We start from the raw sequence: 17,961 nt of genomic DNA, 5'->3' as shown, positions 1-17,961 counted from the left end.
CTATATTCAGTTATGTCCTGGCATTTTAATGGATTAATAACAACCAACCAAGCTCATTTAATTGATTTAATTAAATACTCGCAGTCCAACTGTGGAAACAATGGGCAAGTAACCTCCACTTCCAATGACATGATTTTATTACCTCTAACCTGATCTTTTGGCTAGATACTTATAAGAAGTACCCTTTGGCATCCTTGACATATTATATATTGGGAGGATGTCATGTCAGTTGGCATTCTTCAACCTTCAGATAAGTAGTCTCGGCCTCATCCAACAGGTCAACAGCTAGCTGCTTCTGTTGGGCCCACCTGATGCAGTTTTACTTCAACATAGCACAATGTTAATTGCCCAGATTCTGGAGTCAGGCGTACCTGGACTTGACTCCCTGCTCCTCCATATTTTTCTTGTGAGACCTAGGCAGTTATATTTATCTGAAGCTCCTTTTGGTCATCCATAAAACAAGAATAATGGTAGGAGTACATCATAGGGTTGTTGTGAGAACTAGCATATAAAGTGCTTAGCACAGTGCCTCGTACATAATAAGTGCTCAATAAATGTTAGCCAAAACAATTCCTCTGCAATTCTTTCAAAGTTCTATGAATAAGATGGCCATCTGCCTTTATCCTTTGGCAAATTAATTTTCTTCCATGAAGTAGAATACCGAATCATAAGAGCTCGTGAGTACCTGTGATTCAAACCTCAATTTGGAGGGACATATTTATTTCACCTGCAGTCACCTCTTGCTTACTCCCATACCAACCCATAAACTAGATGATAATGTAAGCCCACTTCTTTAAAATTTCACAAAAGAGTGGAAACCAATCACAGCAAGTAGCTGCACACTGGGCACTTTTAGAGAATTATTAAGTAATTTAGTAGTCACCTTACTGCCACTCAGAATCAGCCAGGTGCTCAGTTCATGTATCAGATATTTTAGAGAATGCTCAATAGACATGTTACCTATTGTAAGTTAGAGTTCTGCTCATAAATGCCTGCATGACTCAGAATCTAAGTCATAGATCTTAGATCCATGTCTTAGTCCATCCCTTCTCCCATTAGCCTTTGTAGAGGGTTGATGCTGCAATTGTTCATTTGACTATTATTTCTGTGCCTTCAGTCAAAACCACTCTGAAGGACAATTTCCATGATTCCATTTAGAGAGAGAAATTGAGAGAGAGAGAGGGAGGGGGAGAGAGAGAGAGAGAGAGAGTGTGTGTGTGTGTGTGTGTGTGTGTGTGTATACACACATACGGATGCATGAAAGGATGGTCACCAAAATATTAATGGTGATTATCTTAATTTAGTACAATTTTGGGTGATGTTTTGCTCTCCTGTTGTGCTTTTATGTGTTGATTTTTTTTGTAACTGTAATTAATTAATCTTTCTAAAGACCCTTTTAATTATAGGGGATAAAAAAAGATAATAGCCAGGAATTCCCTGGTGGTCCAATGGTTAGCACTCTGCACTTCCACTGCCAGGGTCTTGGGTTCGATCCTTGGTCTGGGAACTAAGATCCCACAAGCCGTGCGGTGCAGCCAAAAAAAAAAAAAAAAAGATAGCCACTCTTACTCAATGTCTCTTTCCCAAAAATGTTGATGAAAAATTCCTGTGTGATTTTAATTCCGGAGAAAAGTTTATTTTAGCAAATAAATTTATAATTATTCTTCATTAATGAAGTCTTTGAAATCTATCTTACCTTTTCACTTTTACTAAAAAATTACAATCAAAGTGAGATTGCCTTTTCAATTTAATTGCTCTGTTTCAATTTTCTGGGTAACCTCATCCATTTGTAAGATAGTCTTCTGTATAAATAGATTCTGTCTTTTCACATTTTAATGATTTGTCTGGAAATTAGTAGTAAATTCCACCTTATGCTTTCTACCTACTGTTATAGTTTACTTTTCTGACAGTGTTACACTGATTGTATTGTGATGTCAATAAGACCTTGACCCAGTCTAGTCATTGGTGAAACCCTGTGGGCAAGATGAAGCAGTACTGACCATATATAAAGGCAGGGCTGCGGAACCCAGGCAGGTCCAGGCCTCCATGGGTTGCTGTTCCACTAGGGGTGAAAGCACTCCACCTCCCTCACTACGCTCTGTGTGTTCACTCAGGGCCTAACTCAGAGATCAATGAGAAGTCCAAGTATCTGGGGTCACTCCCTTCTATCGTGATGAAATACTATTTATGTAAGTACTCAACCATGACTACAAACAAATCTAGTGAATTTTGAGACTTTGCAAATTTAAACAGGATAGTAGTCAAAGAGACAAATAAATGTAAGTTAAATATATTTTTACATATTAGCTTCCCTAACATTTGTTGTACTTAAGTAAGCAACATTATTGAACTTCTGGCCCAAAGGAGGTTTTCTGCTCTACTTCATTATTCAAGTAAACCTTGTTAAATCCCAACATTTACCAGCTTACATTTATATAAATCCATTTTTCCCTCAATATAAAAAAAGTAAATATTTATTTGAAAAAATAATATTTGTTTTTATTGGAGGAACAAGTTATAAGATATGTGGATGATATAGGAGAGATTTTGAGTCAAATGGGAGGTTCAGCTAGGTATTCTCTACAGCCCTTTCTTAGTTCCTGGCTTCTGTTGCATAGAAACCATGTTCTGAGATTTGCAGAGGATTGTAGCCCAGGCATTCAAGATTCAAAACAGTCTCAGGAGGAGGAAATGAATCTGATGTAGTTAACTTGATGAAATAACTGGAACAAATATGAAATCCTGTAGCATAACTGAAGACCAAGAAGCCCTAGCTCTGCAGCAGGTCGTTGGGCTTCAGTCGTCCACACCAGTGTTCCTCTTGAGCTGTCCTCCTCTGAGGTGTAGTGGTAGAAATTTATAAGCCAGGTCAAAGGAATTGATGTTTCTATTTTACTCTCTACTCAATATTTCTGAATTGTTTTGCTTGGACTCTTTAAGAGGAACGTTGACATATTTCAGTATGAAAGAGTCTGAAAACTTAATCATTTCTATCTTAGGGATGCTTACCTTAGAGGAGACTGGGGTGATGTCAGAGGTGTCCCCAGGTATTTGGAGGACTGCCAAAGATGAGAACAGCGACTGTTTATTGCGTGCCTACCAAGAACTTACTCCTGTTTTGGGCTCTGTTACTACCCACAATTGCCCCATTTAATACTCATAATGGTCCCGTGGTGACTAACCAGTGCATACAGAGGGTGATACTTACTGTGTAGCTCTGGAGATATCTACAGGGAGGTAGATTTCCATTTCATGTAAGAAAGAACTTCCTGCCAGTCAGAATTGTCCATCCATGCCATGGGCTGTGTTGAAAGCTAATGAGCTTGCTGGGACCTGCTTATTCAGACAGAAGTTACAAGGCTGAAGCTGTTTGGAGGCAGATCCTGAGTCAGGTTGAAGTTCTAAGACTCCTTCTAGTTCTCAGAGTTCCTCTTGAATTGTCTGTCCTAAATGGTCCCTTCCTAGGAGAGATCAGAGCCCAAGGAGAGGGGTTGGGGTCTCTGCTGGCTGCCTCTTTTAGAACCTTCAGGGTCAAAAGCAATGTTTTTTTTGTTTGTTTGTTTTTAACTTATTTATTTATTTTTGGCTAATTGGGTCTTTGTTGCTGCACGCCAGCTTTCTCTAGTTGTGGTGAGTGGGGGCTACTCTTCGTTGCGGTGTGCGGGCTTCTCACTGCGGTGGCTTCTCTTGTTGTGGAGCATGGGCTCTAGGCTTGTGGGCTTCAGTAGTTGTGGCTCGCGGGCTCTAGAGCGCATGCTCAGCAGTTGTAGCGCTCGGGCGTAGTTGCTCCTCTGCATGTGGGATCTTCCCAGACCAGGGCTCGAACCCATGTCCCCTGCATTGGCAGGTGGATTCTTAACCACTGCGCCACCAGGGAAGCCCAAAAGCAATGTTTTTAAAACACTTTTTTTAACCATCTCCTACTGTAAGAAATACATTTTATATTTTGACCCAGTGCTCCCACATGTATAACTGAAACAGAAGTTCCACATTTTCCTTACTACATACAGTATTCTCTGATCTATTCTTCTCTGTGCTTTTTTGTTGTGTTGTTGTTAATGTTGGTCATGAACTCCTGCATTGATTTTATGATCCATTAATAGGTTACAGCCTCCAGTTTGAGAAACACTGATCTAAAGAATTTTGAATTTTTAGTTTTCAACCTAAAAACTTTTGCTCACGCTAGCACACATCTCTGATTGTTTATTTTCCTGAGACAGCCTTTTTTGTAGCAATACCAGCAAAGATTTGCCCCCAGTTTGATCATGAATACTCTTCTTTGTCTTAGTATTTAGTTCTCCTTTTAGCCACTCTGAGCCTGAGATATATGCACAGAGGAGTAACCTGAGGCCCAGAGAGGCTGAGTGACCCCCAAGAAATGCCATAGGAAGAAGGGCATGGGATTCAAGCCCAGTATTTCTGGTTCCAACTCTTTCCTTTACACTGCTTGTCTTTGACTACTCCGGAGAGCCATTTAAGGGCTCCAAATAATGCGGTTGAAAAAGATAAATTTGGTTTTCTAAAAACATGGTGACAAAAAGAAGATTACAGCAGCAGAAGCTTTGACTGGACTTCTGTCCTGTCTTTGACAGTGGTCAGTCTTTCATTTTTCAGAAGTGCCTTTAATGTTTGGCTGCATAGTTGTTTATAATTTCTTAGGCAGCAAAAAAAAGTAAGCTTAAAAATCTTTATTTGCCCATTAAAAGTCCTATATCCAGTTTTTCAGAGGAAATGTTATAAAAACAATGTGTTGTCTTAAATATGAACTACAATAAACAAGTGTAGAGCCCTGTTTGCAGTTTCTGTGAATGGCCTTCATACCCAGCCTTTCATTCATTAGGCACCATCTCCCCAGTGTTTGAGGCACCAGGCCTTACCCTGCAGGAACCCTGGGGAAAGGGAAGGGGGCTGCACTGCTCAGTGCTCTGCACTGCGGTGCTGGTTGAAGTGACGGAGGAGCCAGGGAGTGCCTGCGGACCCAGCACAAGATGACAGGAGTATCACACAGACACAGGGGAACTGCCGCTTTTGCCCTGAGGGAGTTGAAAAAGGCTTCCTGGAGGGGGTGACTTAGAAACCAAGGCAGGCATAATTAAAGCACAAGGTGAGAAAAAGCAGAGCAGGTTCAGCGAGTTGTGTGGTTTGACGTGTCTGCTGTAGGTGGTGGCGATGGTAGGCAGACTACAGAATTTGGACTGGTTTTTTGTAACCAGCAGGTGATATCTAAGGCTTTTCAGCAAAAAGAAAATTGCTGATGGCTGAGAAGTTGCTTTCATGGTAGAGACTGGAAGCAAGAAGGTAGGTTAGGTGAAAATACAGAGCTGAAGGAGAAAGTCAGGATGATGGGGAGGAGATAAAACAGGAGATGCTGGAGAGTTGTATGTTGACCAAAGATTAAGAGGTTTGAAGTATGGGTCTGGGATTCTGCCGGGAAAAAAGAGAGCAGAATTGAAGATATGATGTGGGAACCTTAGAAATGAACCAGACTCTATAAGGATTCAGGAACTAGGGCAGTCCCACAGTGCCAGGCTGCAGAGGGGGCAGCATTAGCCTGAGAGTAATGCAGGAAACTTCCAAAGATGTCAGGTACCTTCAGGCACCTGATTTAGGGACACACACACACACACATACACACACGCACGCACGTAAAATCTGGGGAATTCCTGTAAGAAAGCCTTACATCCCTGGGAGTCTGTACTCCTCAAATCTTACTTCAAAATAAATAATGACATGTTTGTTTGAGGTATAAAGCAGGAGCATATTGTAAAGACAGCAGCTACAGATTTCAGGGCACTCAGCATTTAGAACATGTGTTCAAACCAGGAAAAGTTGTAAATTGTACGACAGTTGTCCCTGCATTTTTAAACAAAATACTGTTAGCCTGTACTTTTCCCTGCCTTCCTTTTGGAAGTACTAACACACTTTTAAGTGACTGAGCCACTTGACCTCAGATCTACAGCTGCTGAGTTTACGAAAATGCTAGTGACTTACTGGCTTTACCAAATTGGTCTGGGAAATACTTGGGGACAACCCCAGGCCACCATTCAGTTAGGATGACTTTCTCTGTTATTTTAAAACATTGACAACTACCCGTTAACTAATTCTTGACCTCTCTTTTTTCCTTTTATTCCATAGGGTAGAATGGTTTTGAAGAAGGAAAAGAATGCTTTCTGACTGATTGCCTTGAAGGAAAAAAGAACCTATTTTTGTGCATCATTTACCAATCATGCCACACAAGCATTTATTTTTAGTACATTTTATTTTTTCATAAAATTGCTAATGCCAAAGCTTTGTATTAAAATAAATAAATAATAAAATTAAAAGACTGTGTTGTTGAGTGTTATTCACCCACTTGTGTTTGGAAGGCTGATTTGGAGATCACATGCCCAAATTTCATTTGTGTGTGTTTCAGATACAGAACGTGCTCATACTCCCCAGGGGAGGAACAGTGATGCTGTTTCTTTTGGTCTTTTCACATTGGCTCCTGTTGTGCCCAGATAGGACCCAAGTGTGGGGACATCCTGTGTGGTGATGCCCCCTCGGGCCCTGAACTGAGTTGCTCCATTTTATTTTCTTCAAGGTCGCCATTCACTCTCTGATAATTTCTTGTTCCTTTGTTAGTGGTTGATCTGACTCCTCTAGAACGTCAGCTCCACAGCCGCAGGGACATTTAACTGTGTCACTTGCCACTGTATCTCTGGTACCTAGTAGAGTGCTTTGCACATAGTAAGTGCTCAATAAATATTTGGTGGGATGAAAGCGTGAGTGATTGAAAAATTTTCCAAAATACATAACTGATTAGTAATAAATTATATCTGTCCGAGATTTTTTTTTTACATAGTTTGTACTGTATTCTTTTAAAAACTGAATTCTGAAGTTGGATGAGAGCAATTTTACATGTAGAAATGAAATTTTTTTGCATTACTTGTGAGGAAGATGTTGAAATATTTTATGTTATATGAATCTTATGCTTGAGGGGATTATCAGTATGTGTAAATGCGCCCAACCTTCCACCTCAGCATACCTGAGAGTTGAGAATATTCCCACTAGTAGTAATAGGTCCACTACAGCAGTCATACTCAAATCAGTAGGGGGTTGAAGATTCTTTTTTTTATTGAGATATAATTCACATACCATGAAATTTACCCTTTTAAAGGGTAAAGCCACTGCAGTGGTTTTTAGTATGTTCACAAGGTCGTACAACCATCACAACTGTCTAATTCCAGAACGTTTTTGTCATCCCAGAAAGAAGGCTCATACCCATTAACAGTAACCTCTCACCCCTGCCAGCCCAGAAACCACTAATCTACTCTATGTCTCTATGGATTTGCCTGTTCAGGACATTTTGTATAACTAGAATCATACAGTATGTGGCCTTTTGTGTTTGGCTTCTTTCACTTAGTATAGTGTTTTCAAAATTCATCCAGTTGTAGCATGTATCAGTACTTTGTTCTTTTTTGTAGCTGAATAATATTCCATTGTATGGATATATGCTGCATTTTTTCATCCATCCATTGATGGACATTTGGGTCGTTTCCACATTTTGGCTTTTATGAATAATGCTTCTATGAACATTTGTATACAAATTTTTGTGTGAACATATCTTTTTAATTCTCTTGGGTATATCCCTAGGAGTAGAATTGCTGGGGTATATGTTAACTCTAAGTTTAACTTGTTGAAAAACTACCAAACTGTTCGCCAAGCATCTGTACAATTTCACATTCCTACCAGCAATGTACAAGGGTTCCAGTTTCTCTACATCCTCACCAGTGCGTATTATTTTCCTTTTTCTAAAAAATTATAGCCATGTCTAGTGGGTGTGAAGTGGCACCTCACTGTAGTTTTGATTTGCATTTTCCTAGTGACTAATGACGTTTAACATCTTTTCATGTGCTTGTTGGCTACTTGAATGTCTTCTTTGGAGAAATGTCTATTTAAGTCCTTCGCCCATTTTTAATTGGATTATTGGTCTTTTTGTTACTGAGTTGTAAGAGTTCTTTATACATTCCAGATACTAGGCCCTTATCAAATATATGATTTGCGAATATTTTCTCCTATAAGTTCTCTATTCACTTTCTTGATAGACTCTTTTGCAGGACAAGTTTTTTTGTTTTGGGGTTTTTTGGGAGGGAGTCCAATTTGTCTATTTTTTCTTTGGGTTGTGTTTTAGGAGTCATATCTAAGAAACCATTGCCTAATTCAAGGTCACAAAAACTTTCAAGAGTTTTATAGTTTTAGCTCTTATATTTAGTTCTCTCATACATTTTGAGTTAATATATGTATATGATGTGAGGTAGAGGTCCAACTTCATTTTTTTTTTTTGCATGTTGGATATTTATTTGTCTCAGTACCATTTGTTAAAGAGATTATTCTTTCTTCCCCAGATGAATGATCTTGGCACTCTTGTCGAAAGGCAGTTAGGCATAATATATGAGTTTATTTCTAGACTCTCAGTTCTATTTTATCGGTCCCTATTCTGTCCTTGTGCCAGTATCACATGGTATTGATTACTATTACTTTGTAGTAAGTTTGAAATTGGGAAGTGTGAGTCCTCCAGCTTTTTCACGATTGTTTTGGCTATTCAGGGTCCCTTGCATTTCCATATGAATTTTAGGATCAGTTTTTAATCTCTGCAAAAAAAGCCCCCTGGGATTTTGGTAGGGATTACCTTGAATTTGCAAGTCATTTTAGGTAGTAGAGTCATCTTAACAATATTAAGTCTTCCAATCCATGAACAGGAGATGCCTTCCTATTTATTTATTTAATTTCTACAGAAATGTGATTGATTTTTGTACATTGATCTTTTATCCTCACAACCTTGCTGCACTCATTTACTAGCGCTAATAGTTTTTTAGTGGATGCCTTAGAATTTTCTATATACGGGATCATGTCATCTGCAAATAGAGATAGTTTTACTTCTTCCTTTCCAGTCAGGCTGCCTTTTATGTCATTTTCTTAATTGCCCCTGGCTAGAGCCTTCATTCATAGAATGTTGAATAGAAGTGGTACAAGCAGACATCCATGTCTTGTTCCTGATCTTGAGGGAAAAGCTTTTAGTCTGTCACTGTTGAGTATGATGTTAGCTGTGGGATTTTCACTGATGTCCTTTTATCAGGTTGAAAAGTTCCCTTTTGCTTCTAGCTTGTTGAGTGTTTTTATCATAAACGAGTTTGGGTTCTGTCAGATGCTTTTTCTGTGCCTGTTGAGATGGTCGTGTGGGTTTTGTCTTTTATTAATATGGTATATTATATTAATTGATTTTCATATGTTGAACCAACCTTACATTCCTGAGATAAATCCCAATTGGTCATAATAGGATTATGTTTTTCTATGTTTCAGGATTCAGTTTGCTAGTATTTTGCTGAGGATTTTTATATCTATATTCAATGAGGAATATTGGTCTGTAATTTTCTTGTGATGTCTTTCTCTGACTTGGTATCAGTGTAATGCTAGCCTCATATAATGAATTATAAAGTGTTGCCTTCTCTTCTGTTTTTTGAAAGCGTTTGAGAGGGATTGGTGTTAATTCTTAATTGGTAGAATTCACCAATAAAGCCATCTGGTCGTGGTCTTTTCTTTGTGGGAAGTTTTTTGATTACTGATTTACTCTCTTACTTCTTATAGGCCTATTCAGGTTTTCTATTTCTAGTTAAGTCAATTTCAGTAATTTGTCTCTCTCTAGGAATTTGTCCATTTCATCTAGGTTATCACATTTGTTGGCATACAGTTGTCCATAAGATTCCCTTATAATCCTTTTTGTTTCTTCAATGTCAGTAGTTATGTGCCCTCTTTCATTCCTGATTTTAGTAATTTGAGTTCTTTTTTGCCTGGTCAAAGATATATGCACCTAACGCTTATCCATGGTTTAGCTAGTTATGCCTTGATAAAGGTTTGTAAATTTTGATCTTTTCAAGGAACCAACTTTTGGTTTTATTGCTTTGTCTATTTTTCTATTCTCTACTTTATTAATTTTCACTCACATCTTTATAATTTTCTCCCTTCTTCTTGCTTTGGGTCTCATTTTTTTCTTCTTCTCTTAAGGTGGAAGATTATGTTATAGATTTCAGATCTTTCTTTTTTAATATAAGCATTTACAGCTATAAATTTCTCTGAAGGCACAATTTCACCCATCCATAATTTTGGTATGTTTTGGTTTTTATATCATTCATCTTAAGAGTATTTTCTAGTTTCTGCTGTGATTTTCCTTTCGATCCATTGGTTATTTAAATCCCACATATTTGTGAATTTCCTTCTGTTACAGAGTTCTAACTTCTTTCCATTGTGGTTGGAGAACATACTTTGTATGATTTCAGTCATTTTACGTATACTGAGGCTTGTTTTATAACCTAACATGTGGTCTATCCTGGAGAATGTTCCATGTGCAGTTGAGAAGAATATATAGATTGCTGTTTCTGGGTGGAGTGCTCTATAGGTCGAGTTGGTTAATAGCTCTTTCCTTCTTTATCTTCTATCTAGTGTTCTATCCATTATTGAAAGTAAAGTATTGAAGTCTCCAATGACTGTTGTTGAATTGTCTATTTCTCCCTTTGATTATGTCTGTTTTTGCTTCATTTGTTTGGAGGCTCTCTTGTTAAGTGCATATGGGGTTAAAGGATTTTTAAAAGCTGCACAGGTTATTCATTACATCAGTATTCATTGAGATTCACTGGTTCAGTGATCCTCCTGATATTTCCAGCCAACTCTAAATGCTAGAGAGTTAAGCTCAGTGTGTTTGATCTTACCCTCTAGAATGGGTTCTGTTGCCTTGACATTCTCCTTAATACCTACAAAATGTTTTTCACTTAGTAGTATTTTCATCAATTAATAGTATAGTTCCTCCCCACCTACCTTTATCCAGTGGAAATCAAATCAGTTGTTCCCTCTCCTCTATTTCCCATTTATGGTGAATTGTTATTTTCCTTCATCAACAGTCAGGAGATGTAGGACTATTTAAAGGCAATGTTACTGTTTCTATTACTGTACTTTCACCCTTTTCACATTATTTCAAGTCCTAGCAGAGAGTAAGACTAAAAAAAGTAGGTGCTGTTCAGGCCAAATACAGACTTTTTACAAAAGCTAAGAAATAAAATGAGTGAATTACTAGGATAGGGCTTTCCATTAATCTTGGGGAAGATTTGCATCATCCACTGAAATTTGAACCTGCTGTTTTGTGGCTTTGAGATTGAACTGACATCATCAAGTTTTTACATCTCAATTATTTCATGGTCTCAGTGCTCTTTAAAGTGTGGGATTTGTTCCTTAGAACCAAAGTTAGAATTAGCATCAAAATACAGTTGCTTATTTCTTCATGGGCATGGTGCTATCAACTAAGAAATCATCTTTATGAATTGAAGCAATGTATGAAATTGAATAACTTCTTGTTCACTATTTTAAAAATTATTGAGTGATCAGAAATTAGTCTGGAACAGATGTGATATTTCAGAGTTTTTAAACCCTTCTTGGACAAACTTTTGTAATGCATGAGGCATAGGTTGTTTTGTTTTGTTTTTTACACACACACACATAGTATTATTCAAGAGTATTTTATTTCAAGGAAGCCTCAGTGTTTACAATAGACCAAAAGTTGGTAAGAATTTAGTCCAGAGAGCCTCCAAGAGGAATGCAGCTTACCTGATCCTGCCTGGCAACTTCAGACCTGAAGAAATTAAATCTGATTTCTCTTTGGCCAGCTGGGTTGTAACTTTAGGCTTTTTAATAGTTGAGAAAAGATCCTGAAGGTTCCTTGACTTTTTATCTACCAAATTATTTGGTTATGCTAAATTCCTTATCCAGGCAGTGTAAGAATAGAACTTAATGGCAACAGATAATACAAAGAATCCAGTTGAAATAGAAACTGCCATTCTAGATCTCTGCTGTGAGGCTGGGCAGGAGAAAACTTAACTATAGCTAGCAGTTCAGATCACAGGATGTGCCAGACACCATGCTGAGTGTTTTATATACATTATAATTTTCATCTTGGCAGCATCCCAAAGAGAGAAGTTACAGCTCTTCTCTTACAAATTAAGAAATTGAGGCTTAGAGAAGGTCAAGTAACTTGGCCAGGATGACTCACCTATTAAGTGGCAAAGTCAGAAATGAGACCCTGGCAGCCCAGGGTCATTGTTCCTAACTGCTGGCCACCATTCATCCATGAGACAGTTGGGCCAGTATTTGTTGGGTTGGGCACAGTTCTTGTACTTGAGGAATTCAGAGTCTCGGGAGAAAAACAGGAAAATAAACAGAGGGAACTATTTGAGGGGAAAGCTTTATATATGCACACATATTTTATATATATATATATATATATATACACACACACAAATATATAGTGTATGTGTTTATTTGTTTTATATATAGTGTGTGTGTATCACAGAAAAATGGACAGTATATACACACACACACTGTTTTTAAAGTTAACCACAATAATAATAGCTAACCTATAGTGCTTACTATGTGATAGGCACTCTTCTAAACATTTTGCATATATTAACTGATTTAATCCTTGCAACAACCCTATTATTAACCCCCTTTTTACAGGTGAGGAAACAAGTTGAGAGAAATCCAATAACTTGCCACGGTTAAAGTGCTAGTAAGTAGCTGCAGCTAGACTCCAGTGCAGATAGCCTGGCTCCGGCGTCTGTGTTCTAACCCCCTTTCTGTTTTGTCTCTTAGAGAAGCTCGCCAAGTGGAAGGTAGGTTACAGGGCATGCTGACCACTGGACCCATGTGTGCAAAGCATAATAGTAGGAAAGTCTGAGAAGTGTGATGGGCTTGGATTTAGGACACAAGCAGGGCTGGTGAGAAGAGTTTTTCTAGAGCTAGAGATGGTGATGCTCCAGTGGGGAGCCGTGAAGAGGCTCGTGCATTTTGGCAGGTATGAATTAGACGCAGACTGGCTCCTGAAATTAAAATACTGGGATCACTAAAGAAAGCAGGTAGAGGTGCTGGTTTAGAACATTACAGCTTAGAAGCTACCTTAAACAAGCCAGCAGGTAAGAAATGGGATGAAAACAGTTGGGTCAGCGACAAGGGGAAGATTCTAGAACTCTTACTCCGTAAGTAAGGAGACCTCTAGGAAGAATTCACTCAGTGCAGCAGAGCTTGATGAGTACATTTATGCCCACTCAGAGTACAGCTCAGAGAGAAGTTTTGAAATTGTCTTGGGGAAATACTTTCTTTACTGAGGAGTCAAAAAGCAGGTATAAATAACAGGAGCTAGGGCAGCAGCTAAACCTGAGTTTGACCTGAGCATAAGAAAGGGTAATGGCAAACCCAGGTGATGAAAAGATGCCCAAGATGGGTGTGCTATATTGGTGGCAACAGCCTGGCCATTCTTTGATGAGGCTTCAAAAAACTGAGAAGAAATCTAGTAAATCTTAAAATTATCCAGTTCCTTTTTCATGAAAGTTCCTTTTGAGGAAAGCGTCAGTCGGTCTTTCCTAATCACGGGGAAAGGGGTTTTCTCACCCTGGGAGAGGAAGCTGAGGCACCATTGCCCTCTGCCTTAAGGGGGTGCCTCTTCCTGCTCAGGCTGCCCCAAAGCTCAGGGCGAAGTTGGGCACTTGGCCAGAGGTGGACCTGACCTGACCCTTCCTCTAGGAGGCTTCTTGCCTCATGACCTCCATACACACACGCTACCACACGTGACTAAAACAAGAACAGCCTACACATGTGGACAACGAAGAATCGTTCAGAATTCAAGGCACAAATGACTTAATTTCTCTTCTGTCCCAGAAAAGGGAGTTCTCCAGGATTTTGCTTTTGGTCACAGGCATATCATAACTATAGTGTAGGGAAGTTGTGTCTTAGCAGGTAGGGGTAGTTTATAAAGGCAAAAGACAAAGTGTAGCCCAAATTACATTTGAAAAATCCCTCAAATCCCAGTGAAATGCTGACAGGGGGTATACAGGAGACTGCAACTTACTGAAGAAACATCAGAGTCATATACTCCTGTCACTCCTGGTATGGGGTGACAGGCAGACTCACCCCCACTATTTAAATGTTCTCTCTCTCACCCTCCTCTTCCACCTTTCTCTCCTGGCATTTATTGTTGAGTGGATATAAATGTACATTGAAACTCAGGCTCCCACTCTCTAAACCGGGCTGGAATCCTCTTCCACAGAAGTATTAATGTGCAGCCTAAGACAGACATAAAAGTTCACAGCAGCAGAGCATAGTATTTAGGTTCCTGTCAAGGCCAGCACTGCTAAGCTTTGGGAGAAGCAAACTGAATTTTTATTGACCCTCTGAGTACTTCACCTACACAGCCAGCTAAGTTAACTGAAACACACAAAGCAGCATCTCTTTGGTGCTGTAGACTGATGTGATCCACACATTGGAACGTGTAGTCAGGCGACAGAGGTATGAGTCCCAGACCAGGCCCTTCCTGACTGGGTCAGTCACTTACCCTCTCGCAGCCTCAGTTTCTCAGCAGTGGAATGAAAGTTACAATAATAGCCACACAGGGCTGTGAGAAATAGATGATTTGTGAAGGTGCCTGGCATATAGTGTTACCCAATAATGTTTGTTTCTTCCTTCCTTGTATGGAAAGATGGACTGACCTATAAAAGTCCTTCCTAGTGTTGATAATAGGAAAGCCTTGCTCAGGCATCCTTCGGACCAGGAAAGGCTCCACACTGCTGAGGTTTTACGACTAGTCTTCTATTCCATGCTTGGGTCCATTGGGCACCACTACCTCTCCCTCATGTCTACCCATGCTCATCTTCATCAAGGAACAGGGGTCCTGGGTCCAGGTGAGAATTCATGAAGCCCTTTGAAAGGTCTCTTGGAAAAGCTGTCTCACCTCCAACCACGATCCCTGTTTTACATGAGAAAAGCTTTATGTGAAAATTCTGGTCATTTATCACTTTTCAACAGGTGCAGCCACCATTAAACCTAAAGCTTTGCTGCTTGTGAGCAAATATTTGCATCTGATCTAGAAATGGGGCCCACAGGCTAGAAATGATGCAAAGAAAATAGGAGGAAAGGGGACCAGGAAGGGGGGTGTAGTAGCCCCGATTCACAGAGCCAAGCACCGTCACCCCTGGAGCCTTACTCCAAGTGAACTCTTGATTCCTCAGGATAAAGAAGACTTGAGCATTGTCTAATTTCTTTAAGAAGACACAAGATAAAGATTTGTAGATTACATTGTTACATTAATTATAGGAATGCGAGGTTTCCATAGTGAAAGTAATTCTTAAAATTTGCCAGGTCCTTTAGTTATTTAGCTGGCTCTATTACAGCACTGAGTGCTGAAAACTTGTGTCTTCACTTATGTTCTATTTTTTAAATTTCTTGAAAAGAGAAGTAGTAGCAACATTGTATTTTTTTTTTTTAATTTATTTATTTTATATTTTTGGCTGCATTGGGTTTTCATTGCTGCGCGTGGGCTTTCTCTAGTTGCAGCAAGCAGGGGCTACTCTTCGTTGTGGTGTGTAGGCTTCTCATTGCAGTGGCTTCTCTTGTTGTGGAGCACAGGCTCTAGGCACGCGGGCTTCAGTAGTTGTGGCACGCAGGCTCAGTAGTTGTGGCGCGCAGGCTCAGTAGTTGTGGTGCACGGGCTTAGTTGCTCCGCGACATGTGGGTTCTTCCCGGACCAGGGCTCAAACCCGTGTCCCCTGCATTGGCAGGCGGATTCTTAACCACTGCGCCACCAGGGAAGCCCAACACTGTATTTTTTAAATCCAAGTTGTTACCAGGACCTTTGTAAAGTCCTTGGGAAGTTTTTGAAGTTTAATTAAATTTTGATTGCCTCAGAAAAAGTATACCTTCTTATTTACTATTGCCATTTCTTATGCAGCATAAGAAACAAATCAGTTAATGGTGTTGCAACTAGGGAGTTTTAAATTATCATTAAATGTTTTTTGCAGTTTGATCATAACTGTAATCCAAGTTACTTATGTTTTAAGAGTACAAAACTGAAAGATAACTTAGTTTTGGATTCAGATTTACCAGGATTCAACTTCTAGCTTTATGATTTTGAGCAAGTTTTTTAATCTCTCTTGAGCCTTAGTTTCCTCTCTGTGCCTTAGTTTCCTCTCTGTGAAATAAGAATAACTTTTCTATCTTATGGGATTGTTGTGAAATTGTATATAAATATTAAGTTTTTCTGGGACTTCCCTGGTAGTCCAGTGGCCAAGACTCTGCGCTCCCAATGCAGGGGGCCCAGGTTCAATCCCTGGTCAGGGAACTAGATCCCACGTGCTGCAACTAAGAGTTTGCATGCCACAGCTAAAAACCCGCATGCCACAACGAAGATCCTGCACTCGGCGACGAAGATCCCGCATGCTGCAACTAAGACCCAATGCAGCCAAATAAATAAATAAATAAATAAATAAATAGAACACCCTTATCAGATATATGATTTGAAAAGAGTTTCTTTCATTCTCTAAGTTGTCTATTCACTTTCTTGATAGTGTCTTTCAAGCACAAATTTTTAATTTTGATGGCGTCTTTTTTTTCTTTCATTGTGTTTTTAGGTGTCATATCTGAGAGACCATTGCCTACTTCAAAGTCACAAAAACTTCAAGAGTTTTGTAGTTTTAGCTCTTATGTTTAGATCTTCATCCATTTTGAGTCAGCATATGTATGTGATGTGAGGTACAGATCCAAATTCTTTTGCATGTAGATATCCATTTGTCCCAGTACCATTTGTTGAAGAGATTATTCTTTTTTCCCTGTTGAATAGTCTTGGTACCCTTGTCAAAATTCAGTTGAGCATAATATATGAGTTTATTCATGGACTCTCAATTCTATTTTATTGACTCTATGTCTGTCCTTGTGCCAGGATCACATGGTATTGATTACTGTTGCTTTGTAGTAAGTTTGAAATTGGGAAGTGTGAGTCCTCCAACTCTGTTTTTCCTTCTTCAATATGAAATATATTACTTTCTTAATTTTAACTTTATTGGAGTATAGTTGATTTACAATGTTGTGTTAGTTTCAGGTGTACAGCAAAGTGATTCAGTTATACATATAATATATTCATTCTTCTTTAGATTCTTTTCTCTTATAGGTTATCCCAGAACATTGAATAGAGTTCCCTGTGCTATACAGTTGGGCCTTGCTGGTTATCTATCTTATATGAAATATATTACTTTTAAAGCAGCAACAGAGGACTGACAGTTGGTGTCTTGACAGAAACAATGGAAACCAGAAAACAGTGGAATGAAGTGTTAGGGGGAAAAATATGCCAACCTAAAAACCTAGGGGAAAAAATTCATCAGAAATAAAGATGAGGGGACTTCCCTGATGGTCCAGTGGTTAAGAATCCATAGTGCAATGCAGGGGATGCCGGTTCAATCCCTGGTCAGGGAACTAAGATCCCACATGCCGCAGGGCAACTAAACTCACGTGCCATAACTACAGAGCCCACTCTGGAGCCTGCACACCACAACTAGAGAGGAGCCCACACACCACAACAAAGAGCCCACGGGCTGCAACTAAGACCCGATACAGCCAATGAATAAATAAATAAATATTTTTTAAAAATCATGATACTCTTAAAAGTTTTTTAAAAAATAAAAATAAATTATAAAAGATAAAGATGAAACAAGACATTTTCCAAAAAACAGAAACACTGAAAGGGAGTTCTTCAGGCAGAAGAAAATTATTCCAGATAAAAACATAGAGATGCAGGAAAATTCAAGAGCAACATCAAGGGTAAATATTCAGGTAAAATGACAATCGATGTAATATAAAACGCTAATAATAATGTCTTGTGGAAATTAGTTGACATTAATTGCACAAAAAGATGGGAGAGGATAAATGGAATAAAAGTACTCAAGACACTTGTATTTACAGGAATAATTAGAAACACCAATTTATATTAGATGTTAATAAATCAAAGATACATGTTGTGATCCAGGGTAACAACTAAAACAATAATGGTCTCTAGGTTAGCAAAACCACTAAAAGAATAATAAATAATATATAATAAACTTATGAGGGAGAATGGAATAA

At 38.9% G+C, this 17,961-nt stretch overlaps 1 protein-coding gene across 3 annotated transcripts in view; it reads left to right on the top strand.

The window, feature by feature from the left end:
• RNF130 (ring finger protein 130) overlaps window positions 1–6,323 on the top strand; it is a 102,964-nt gene extending 96,641 nt beyond the window's left edge. For all 3 annotated transcript variants that reach the window (XM_082453519.1, XM_082453518.1, XM_082453517.1), the window contains one exon: window positions 6,136–6,323. In XM_082453519.1, coding sequence (XP_082309645.1) covers window positions 6,136–6,174 — 39 coding nt within the window. In that variant the 3' untranslated portion in view covers window positions 6,175–6,323. The remainder of the gene's footprint in view (window positions 1–6,135) is intronic.
• The last annotated feature ends 11,638 nt before the right edge of the window (window positions 6,324–17,961 follow it).

Source organism: Balaenoptera physalus (genome assembly GCF_965194825.1).
Source record: "Balaenoptera physalus genome assembly, chromosome: 3".
Classification (NCBI taxonomy): Eukaryota; Metazoa; Chordata; class Mammalia; order Artiodactyla; family Balaenopteridae; genus Balaenoptera; species Balaenoptera physalus.
Note: the sequence above shows the minus strand (reverse complement) of the source record. Positions and strands in the feature narration are given on the sequence as shown.